Source organism: Branchiostoma floridae, chromosome 15 (assembly GCF_000003815.2).
Source record: "Branchiostoma floridae strain S238N-H82 chromosome 15, Bfl_VNyyK, whole genome shotgun sequence".
Taxonomy (NCBI): Eukaryota; Metazoa; Chordata; class Leptocardii; order Amphioxiformes; family Branchiostomatidae; genus Branchiostoma; species Branchiostoma floridae.
In genome coordinates this window covers 18,358,156-18,368,510 of record NC_049993.1, presented here as the reverse complement: position 1 = coordinate 18,368,510, position 10,355 = coordinate 18,358,156, and the positions used below count along the sequence as shown (strand labels likewise).

General features: G+C 42.5%; 2 protein-coding genes across 2 annotated transcripts; both read left to right on the top strand.

The window, feature by feature from the left end:
* Window positions 1-130: 130 nt before the first annotated feature.
* Window positions 131-3,820, top strand: LOC118431608 (polycystic kidney disease protein 1-like 2). Its single transcript, XM_035842850.1, has 11 exons — window positions 131-296; window positions 459-604; window positions 817-1,059; window positions 1,338-1,439; window positions 1,657-1,835; window positions 2,062-2,127; window positions 2,265-2,372; window positions 2,567-2,780; window positions 3,123-3,219; window positions 3,349-3,494; window positions 3,689-3,820. The coding sequence occupies exons 1-11, from the start codon at window positions 131-133 to the stop codon at window positions 3,818-3,820; spliced, it is 1,599 nt and encodes a 532-aa protein (XP_035698743.1).
* A 251-nt stretch (window positions 3,821-4,071) lies between these two features.
* LOC118431607 (polycystic kidney disease protein 1-like 2) lies at window positions 4,072-8,526 on the top strand. The gene is made up of 9 exons (XM_035842849.1): window positions 4,072-4,204; window positions 4,507-4,694; window positions 4,929-5,003; window positions 5,292-5,519; window positions 5,825-5,966; window positions 6,065-6,283; window positions 6,686-6,802; window positions 7,149-7,373; window positions 7,703-8,526. The coding sequence occupies exons 1-9, from the start codon at window positions 4,105-4,107 to the stop codon at window positions 8,524-8,526; spliced, it is 2,118 nt and encodes a 705-aa protein (XP_035698742.1). The 5' UTR covers window positions 4,072-4,104.
* The last annotated feature ends 1,829 nt before the right edge of the window (window positions 8,527-10,355 follow it).

Sequence of the window (10,355 nt, the reverse complement as noted above, 5' to 3'; positions counted from 1 at the left end):
GATAAAAAATAAGGATTTATTTGTATTTAGAGAAGCAAAGGTAGAGAATTAACCTCAAATGTCTTGGCGTTGGTCTTGTAAAAAGTTATACAGTTGGAGTCAACGCACGTTATGCTTTGATTTAAAGGCAATGGACGGAAAACGTTGGAAACACGCCTTTTTTACTCACAGCTATTCTCTGGATCTTTCCACGGAGGAAAACGTCACGCGTACGGTGACGTCAGACCCGTACAGCTGGCGCGTGCGTCTCGGTGACGTGGAGACTGGGGACGGCAACGACACCAACTGGTACCTCGGTGAGTGTCGTCAGCTGGATGAACAGCGTTGTCTGATATCCTCCATTTCAATTGAAACTATTGTCTCTATATACCCTCGTCATTATCTTAATCAATCTATCTATTCATCTCTCTCTATATATATATATTAGCGGTCATAAAAAAGTTGACATGTATTTGTAGGAATTAAGCCTACAAGCGTGGATGGAATGGATGACGAAGGTCACCCAAAGCAGCCCGGAACGGTGTCATTTTCAGTCTTCATTGAACCCGTAGAGTGCGTCTTCTTTAACGAGGAAGACCATTCCTGGGACCGAAGTGGTTGTGAGGTACGTTGCGAGTGTTGTCAGTTACTTATTAAACTCTGTGGACAAAGAAGCATTTTCTCTTATTTGTAGGATATTAAAATGATTTTTACTTGAGCAAGTAGCTGTGGAATTTAAGGGTTTTGATTTCTGCTCTCCTTGTGTTGAATCTTTTCTAAATGGCATTTCTAAATTCAGTAGCAGTTGATTACTAGGTGAGATCCTAAATTCTCCAGGTTGGACCTTTAACAACCACGACCCATCTCCACTGCCGCTGTGACCACCTGACCAAGTTTTCGGGCCTCACGGGTCTGGTTGCTCCAAACGAGATCAACTTTGAGCGCGCTCTGAAAGGGTTCCTACTGAAGAACCTGATTCAGAATCCCATCGGCATCATGACGTGCTGCGTCCTGTTCTCCTTCTACATCGCCTTGTGTGTGCCCTGGACAAGGAAAAATGACGCCAAGGACCTGGGGAAGGTACGTCTGCCTCATGTGGCAGCATCTACACTTTGAAAGAAATTTGTTTTAGTATCACAAAGAAAGAATAGAAGTAAACCAATAAGCAATTACTTACGGAACAGCAGGCATATTCTTCAGAACAAAGGAATGTTTCGTCATATTGGTCCAGCTTTGTACTGATATCTGAGGAAGGAATTTTCACGTTTGATTTTTGTTTTACTTCTCTTGAGTGTTTCAAATATTGTATATACTGTAAATCTACTTTCCCAGTATTGATAAACTTTGTGTTAAACCAGATCACCACCGCAGCAATCTTCGATGACACAAAACATCCCAAACCTCGCTACTACCTGAGGGTCTTTACCGGGCCGAGAGCAAACGCCGGGACAACAGCAAAGGTAAGAACATGTCGTCTTCGTTCTGTAATAGCATCCTTTGCAGACTTCGAACGGCGCTGGCTTTTATTTTGGTGCTAGTTTCAAAGTTTCAAAGTTGGTTTAGATTTAATTTCTCTAATGCCAGGAAAGGGAGTTTGCCGAGGAAGGGAGTTTTGCCCCGGGGCTATCATATGACTACACTTATATTTTTATTTTGCATTTTTTCCCACGTTATAAGGTGTCCATCATGCTGCACGGGGCGACCAGGGAGTGCGGCCCGTTCCTCCTGCACCAGCCCTACTCCGCCATGTTTGAGAAGGGAAACATGGCCGGGTTTGTTCTGTGCACCGAGACGGACCCGGGCTGGCTCACCCACGTGCGCGTGTGGCACGACAACTCCGGCAAGGAGCCGTCCTGGTAAGATGTTCTGCAATTATCAGTGACCCCTTGTACAGTGGAATCTATAAATTATAATGGGACTTTTTGATATATTTGAACTAAACGAAAAGGTTTTGTGGGAAAAAATGCATTATTGCACATCCATTCTTTATTAACAGGATCCATCGTCTTATATACACTGAAATTTCTACAGATGAAACAGTGACCTGTCTGTCTTACCTCTGTTAATGTTTTCCACTCACAGGTTTCTGGACAGGATCATTGTGGACGATCTACTGCTCGAGGAGCAGCACTATTTCCTCTGCAACAGGTAGGCATTGCCAATAGTGAGCTTCTGACAGACGATTCAAGAAGCAATATCTAACAACGGTTACAGACTGTATGAGCTTCCTAAGTACTAGAAACAATGATTCAGTATTCTGAAGTGCATATTGTTCTCTACTGCAGGTGGCTGGCCTTTGATGAGGACGATGAGCAGATTGAGCGCGTGCTGCCTGCAGCTAAGGACGAGCAGCTGGTGGCCTTCAGCACTCTGTTCACTGATAGAACTACCAAGTAAGACTTCACATGTCACTTCAAGTTAGATTTTTCTTCAAAGCTTCAGTTTCAGTTTGTCGTAAGTCAAAAATTCTGAATTAATTGTCAGTCAATGAATTAATTGATTGATCGATTGGGTGAGTGATCGATTGATTGATTGATTGATTGATTGATTGATTGATTGATTGATTGATTGATTGGTTGGCCCACAGAGACCTGCGAGACGGCCACATCTGGTACTCTGTGTACGGCCGCCCTGCCAGCAGCCCCTTCACCCGCACCCAGCGGGTCTCCTGCTGCCTGTCCATCATCATGTGCACCATGCTGGCAAACATCATGTTCTTCGGCCGAGGAGACGACTTCGACCCGCCGGAACCCGTCACGATCTTCGGGTTTGATGTGCAGATCCCCATTTCATGGCCTCAGGTACAAATATGGAAAAATCCGTGCTGTATTCCTCGTTAACCTGGCGAAATATAAAAGATAAGCTGCAACTTTTGATGTGTAAAATAAAGCAAAACTTAAAGCACTGTAGCATAGACCACAAGGTGCTAAAGGGCAGATGCTAGAGGCACAGAAACGTAAAAATATAAAGTAACATCAGGTAGTGGAGCCCCTTGGGGCCGGTTTCTGGTCTAGACACGTAGGCGGAATAGACAAGGAAGGAATGGCTGCTTTGGTATGGAATTTCCATGATAAATTTAGGATTCCTAAAAGATAAACTTGAAGTTCCTAAAATATCTACTGTGATGTTTCCCATCTAAACAGATCCTGATCGGTCTCCAAAGCGCCGCGGTGGTGTTTCCCATCAACGCCATCATCATTTGGATATTCCGGAACGTTAAACAACGTCCAGTTAAAAAAGGTAGGATAAAAGAATTATCATGGAGAAGCTTTTTTAGGTACATCTTTTTTCCCTTACATTTCACCATTATCGTTTACTAAAAAAGTAGATACGGTACCATTTTTAATTATTATCATCATTTACGTTTAGAAACTTCTACCGACAACCGTCCCGTCAAGAACGACAAAGTTGTCACTACGAAACAACCTTCTGGAAAACACAACATTCCAACTTCCAAGACACTGTCAAGCATTGACATATACCTAATGAATGCCCCGCCATCATTGCCAGAACAGGTATGTGCAATAGTTGTCCTTTTGTTCCGAAAATAAGTCAGTTTTCTCGTCCACCAAAGCGTCCATTGTTGATTCTTTCTTAAATTCTCTACCTTTGAATGACAATGAATTAGACTGAAATATATATTGTACCCTTTCAATACCGGAAGCAATTTGGTGCTATTAGCGTATCCTCATTTTTATCACCGTTCTAGGTTCGTCGAAATTCTGCAGAACAGGCCAGGCGAGATGACGTCATTGAACTGACTTCCCCAGGACAGATCAAATCTCAAGGTGAATCCTACAGGCGAATGAACAAACTTACACAATGTGCTTGTACTACCTAGAGAACATGTAGATTGATTAATGTATGAGTTATTTTGTTGTAATGTATGAGTTTTTCGTTGGCATAAAATCACCACATTGAATAAAACTCCTAACAGGCAGTTACCGTGCAAAGACAGGAACGACCGAACGAGATATTTAGGTGTACAATTGACCAAAAAGACTTTCGCGTATGAAAGGCGACATTGTGTGAAACATTAGTATGTTGTCAGATGGGTCTTGTCCCATCAATTCCTTACTTATACTTGCGCAATATCGATTACCAATAATATAAGAAATTTCTGTCATGTCATTAACAATTCCAGAGGTAAATGAGAAGTACGCTGTACTGGATGATCCCGAGAACGCCACACCCGGGCTGCTGCCGTGGTGGTTTGCCTATATTGGTAAATAACACTTGTGACACTTATTTATGTTTTATACTATAGATCACAGAAATCTAACGATAACTTAAGGGAGTTTACAACGAGTTTGAGTCAATGATATATTATACATGGCAACGCAACGCGCTGCCTGGAACCAGTTTTATCTTTCAGTTAATCAAGAATTACCTTTAAGATCTTTGGGGTTGATCCAATCTGTCACAATCCAGTCAGAATAACCATACCAACTGTATTTCTTAAGCAATACACGATCCTATACTGCAGCCACTTCTAATAACCTCTAATGTTTCCAACCACCTCCCCAGGCTTCATCCTGGTGTTCGTCACCACCAACACCGCCGCGTTCTTCGTCATGCTGTACACGTTTGAGTTCGGGCGGGAGAAGACAGAAGCCTGGCTGCTCATCTTCCTGACGTCATTCCTCTCCGACCTCATCCTCCTCCAGCCTGTCAAGATCCTCGCCATGGCGGCGCTGTTCGCCGTCTTTTTCAAGGTGTTGTCATATTACCCATTAATATGTGATGCCTTTTATATAACATGGTTTCCTAAGATGTAAGTACACGTAATGGCAGCGCTATTAGCCATGGTTTGGAAGGTCTTTTCTTTCACCTTTACTAACAATCCTAGCCGAAAATCAACAAAGGCAAGCAATAATCAGTAGACCATTCCCCATGTGTATCCATACAGGCTTCTCGTATCGTCCTAACGTTTTTGTATGTTGTTTCAGAAAGCAAACAAAGAAGACGAAGTGAAGAGGTCTGACGTCAAGAAGTATGAGGAGATGGTTGCAGACCAAAAGCAGGTAATGACTTCCATCCACACATTTCAGAGTCAACTCTTGACAGTGCAAGGACACCAGTAGGTCACTCAGTAAGCGTTTTCTTGAAAGGGAAAATTAGTAACCCCGAGTCGACTGTCCGTCATCATCTGTCATTTTGCAAATCCAAAGCCATGTACTGTACGTCTTCGACATAGAAAATGCGCCATCACAGACTTTAAGACTTTTTCTTCAGCGAAAAAAATCAATAGCATGAAAGGAGTATACTACGGACTTGCTCGGTTGTTACCATGAATCTATGTTCCATTTCAGAGTCCACCTGTCCCGGCACCACACGACTCCCCGGACCTAGCTGAGGCCCGCAGGATTGCCGTCCGGCGGAGGAAGCTGAGGAACATTCTGAAGGAAGTGGCTGTTTACGCCCTTTTCCTGGCCGTGGTCATGCTGGCTGCGTACGGACAGAAGAATCACCTGGCCTTTCATATGTCCAAGGAGGTTCAGCGACTTGTTGTACACAACGAGGAGATGTCTTTCGAGGAAGTAAGTACTAATCTACATCTTGTCAAGTTATCTGCTATAATGTTTGAACAGAAACTGACTTTCTTGCTTCAAACCTATGACCATTTTAATGATGATGTCAAAACCGGCTGACCAGAATGTCCTGTTTAAGCCATCGTCAGATAACGTTTTCTTATTTTTAAAATGCTTCTTGTGTAATGTTGTCTTATCATCATTAAACCGTTGATGATGCCGATATCGATTGATCAATGTGTTCCTATACTGTAGACTTCATTAAATGATCCTCTAACTGTTTTGTCCCCTAACTGTTTTCATCACCACATTAGGTGGTTGATACCGAATCCTACTGGACCTGGCTGGAAGATGCAGCCGTCCCAGTTCTTTACCCAGACGCCACTTCAGCCCTCCCGGACCCGCCTGTCTACCGTGTAGGGCCGATCCGGCTCCGCCAGGCTAGAGTCAAGCTTGGTAGGTCACTATATATATATATATATAATTCCAACCAATTCACAGTAGATAGTATATCTTAAGATATACTGAAACGAGTTTATCAAAACCCTACTCAGATCCCGCCTGCCTGACGACAGTTTCACCAGGGAACCAGACATCCGGGTGCGACAGACGTTATAACTACCTCAGTCAGGACGAAGGGCAGTACGGAGAAGGCTGGTTGCCGCTGCCCACAGTCAACATCACCACTTTCAACGGGACCAACGGCACCGCTGAGACAGCAGAGCAGAACAGCACAAGTCCGTGGAGGTACCGGTCGTCTGAAGATCTACAAGGTAATCGTCCAACCTAAGTCAATATTTGTTTTCCAATGGTATTCAGCTATGCTGCATAAACGTTAGGGTAATCAAATGACATTTGCCAATGAAAGGCTTCAACACTGTGCTCTTCATAACAAAACGTAAATGCATTTGTGGTGATTCACCCATAAAGTCTCCTTTAACAGCTTAAACAAATTTTTTCCTTGAGATTTCTCCTAGTGTGGACACAAAAGAACTGCCGTATGCAATAGACCACAGCGTGTTTTTGAGAAAGAGGTGATGAAAAGACAACCAGTCGTCCCATCCAAGAACAACACTTGCGGGTGTATCCAATGGGCCACACGACCGTAATGACAGGACTGTCTTTCCAGATGTAGATCTGTTTCTTCTGCAATGATTTTTTGTTTTATGTTCCAGAATTGCCCTATGCGGCAGACCACGGTGTGTATTTCGGTGGAGGCTACGTAGCCGACACGTCCAACAACGCATCACAGATAATCGAGGATTTGAAGAGCCAAGGCTGGATTGACAGAGGTATCCAATCATCTTGCGCATCAATTTGTTAATATCCCATATGATCAGAAGTTACAATAATGCCACAGCGTTTGACAAGACTGCTGTTTCTCGTCCCTATATGTAGCCGTCAAATATGTAGCCGTTGCTTTGCGACGAGAACACAATCCTAAACTTGAACGTGGCTAACTTTGTATCCCCCTCGTCTCGGTTCATCACTTGTTTTATCCAGACAACCACATTGATCCATTGTATACTTCCGTTGTCTCTCTATTACCTTGGCCTAATCCTGGTCTATAAAACAGTTGTCTCTAGCCTTGTGGATTATTTTCTGATTGCCATGGTTATGTTTATTTTGTTTGTTCAGCAACCCGAGCGGTCTTCACCGATGTGACCCTGTACTCGCCCGACTCCAACCTGTTCTCCATCGTGACCCTGCTGGTGGAGTTCACGGCTATCGGGGCCGGCTTCCCGCGCTGGGAGGTCCACACGGTCCGCCTCTACCGCTTCCACGGCGGCTGGGAGGTCTGGATGGCGCTCCTCTACATTTCTGCGCTCGCCATTTTTGCTTTGGTCTTCGCCATAAAAGAAGGTTGGTATGCTTTTGAAATTTAACCGAGAATCACAAATGAGAGTTTCTGTTCAGATGTCGACCTTGAGAGCCAAGAAAACCAAGCATTATGCAAAGCATCATTTGTCTAAAGGAAATTTTTTTTTGTCTTGATGATAATCATTATATATCCTGTGACTCTTTTCTAATAAACTCCATAAAGCAGCCCAATGTCTTATGTACTAGTCTATACCCGTGTCTGCTGCTACACGTTGTTTATGTTATCGAGTGAGGAAGTTCTGCACTACAATAGTTCTAAGAAATTTTGAACACGTCAAATATACTTTTTCTGTTGGGTTTGCTTCTTGCAGGGCGAAAGGCCTACAACAGCGGAGCCCTGTACATCATGGACTTCTGGAACTGGGTGGAACTGATCATCATCCTGCAGGCCCTGGCGGGAGTCGCCACCTTCTTCTACTCTGAGGCCGTTCTGGAAGACGTAGCCAGTAAAATGGAAAATAACACCGCGGCAAGCTTTGGTGAGAACTCTGGTCTCTCGGGACGGTTCGTGAACTACAAACGCGCGGCCGTCTGGGACCAGGTCTACACTTACGTCATCGCCACCCTGCTGTGTAGCGTCACTCTCAAGATGACGCACCTGCTGCGCTTCAACCATCGCGCGTCTCTCCTCATCCACACCCTCAAGCGCAGCGTCGGGCCGCTCTCAGGCTTTTCCGCCATGTTCTTCCTCTACTTCTTCGCCTTCGCCATTCTGCTTCATCTGACGTTTGGTCTGCGCATGCTCTCCTACAGTTCCTTTGCTCGGACATTCGAGGCGATGGTGACCATCATAGCTGGTGACATCAACTATGACGAAATCTCTACTACTACTGGCAATCTGGGAACTTTCATTCTGTTTCTGTTTGTTTTCGTCTTCAATATCTGTCTGATTGGTTTCTTTGTGGCCATCATTGACGAGTCTTATCATAGCGCAAAGGACGATGAACAGTTAGAGAAAACTGACTACGATCTGAAAGGGTTTTTCAAATATCAACTGCAAAAACTGAAGCCAAAGAAGAAGGCAAGGCAGGATGATTCTGACAACACGTCCATTTCTGGGCCTGGGTATGATGAGCTTAAGGTTAACGTGATGAAGAGGCTGAGGACAGTTTTTGAAGACTTAGATGAACGGTAGAACGCCAGTTTTGATCTGAACTAGAAAGTCATACAATTGATATCATCATTTTTTCTGTAAACGGTCTGTAATTTAAAAAAAGAACTTTCAGTGCATTGATTGTGAAGAAAGGGAGACCTAATGACGTCCATGGTAGGCCACAACACTTCGTCCTTATATCTTGTCCAGCCTATGACAGCACCAAGCCACATCATATCATATCATAACATATCATATTATACCCTATTATATAGGATAACCAATAGCATTTGAAGCTAAAATATTGGTCTGTAGGAAAGCATCTAAGAAGCATATGTTTAAAGTTTGCAGAATTTAGAATGCAGTTTATTTCTTATTGAAATGTAATTGCTTTTTGATCAGCGTATCAATGCTGCATCATATCGACGTGCAATATTCTAAAGTGTAATTTTGGTAATCATCATTTACTTTATTAGATTTTAACCTTATTGTAAGTAATAGAATGCAATAATTTCCCACTTTTCAACCCTTTATTCTGTGTAGTAATGCGTACGATAATTGTACCCATGTAAATATCCAAGAGTGATATCAATGTTACATAAACCATTTATCATTATTGTTATTATCATTACTATTATTATTATCATATGTTACGTTGTGTTATGTACCATAATGATGTATATAATTACATTTAAGAGTTTTGACATAATCAAGTTACAGTAGACAAAGCTGTTATTCGGATGAAGCTTCTGTGGTGTCTTAGTAGAATATGTTACTTCTATTTATGCTAAGGGAGAGAGTTTGTATTGTACTGTAAGGACTCAGTTGGCGTATAGTGAGGCATAAAATAACTTTGATTGATAGCTCGAGGAATAGAATTGTAAGCAACGACAAAGTATCTTGTATTTTTATCAAGTTCATTATATCAGCTGATAATATCATAGCGTATTAAATTGTTTTTATAAAGACTTATATGAAATAGATGAGTCTCGGTGTGAAATAGGTTGTCACTGTCATTTTTCCAAAAATGACAGTGACAGTTTTCATTTGAAGTAAGCTGGCTCAAGCGTGGTGTCTGTAAGTAATGGGAAATATCTTGGAATATACAGGAAAACTTTGGTCCCGTTGTTGCTTTTTTGTCCCATTTTATTGACGAATTGTATTTGTAACAAGTTGGCGTGAGCTTCGAATCTATGGAAAGCAGCTAGATTGTACAATACACTTGTACTGTGGATGTACCTGGTACATTGTTTTTAATTGTATTATATGTGCAGGTTGACAATAGGAATACCTGCACAACTCAAGTCAAAAACGCTATCTGGTATTCAGCTGATATTTCATTAGCAAAAACATTCATAGAATTTCCAACAATCAGCGTATCCATGCCCTGGCACTGGCCTAATCCAGACCGATGATTTTGAAATCAAAACGCGTAAATATTGAGCAGAACGGACTAGAAAGAGCCCAGACAAATAAGATTTCGCTGGGTCGACCCTTGCTTCGACATTGGCGCCAGCTAGTGATAGCGATATAGTTTTGAACTGCAGTAGTTGTAACACGGGGGTGCACTTTTCATATGGATCGCTAGATGTCACTAATGTATGGTCATCAGTATGCAAGTGGGGAGGGCGGTCCTTTTGAACCAAACTTAGAGACATTTCCCTGAATGTTCTTCCTTTCTTATAACCTTGTATAAGTAAGATAAGTATTTGTATTGACAGCATTGTTTAAGCACTGATTTATCAAGTTATTGGGGGAAGTAATTTTATCGACATCTTGAAAACATTTACCTTCATTTCAAACCTCAAGTTTTTACTTAACTCCACTGCAAAGCCGGATTTGTCCGGTTTTAGGATTTCACCCGTCATAAT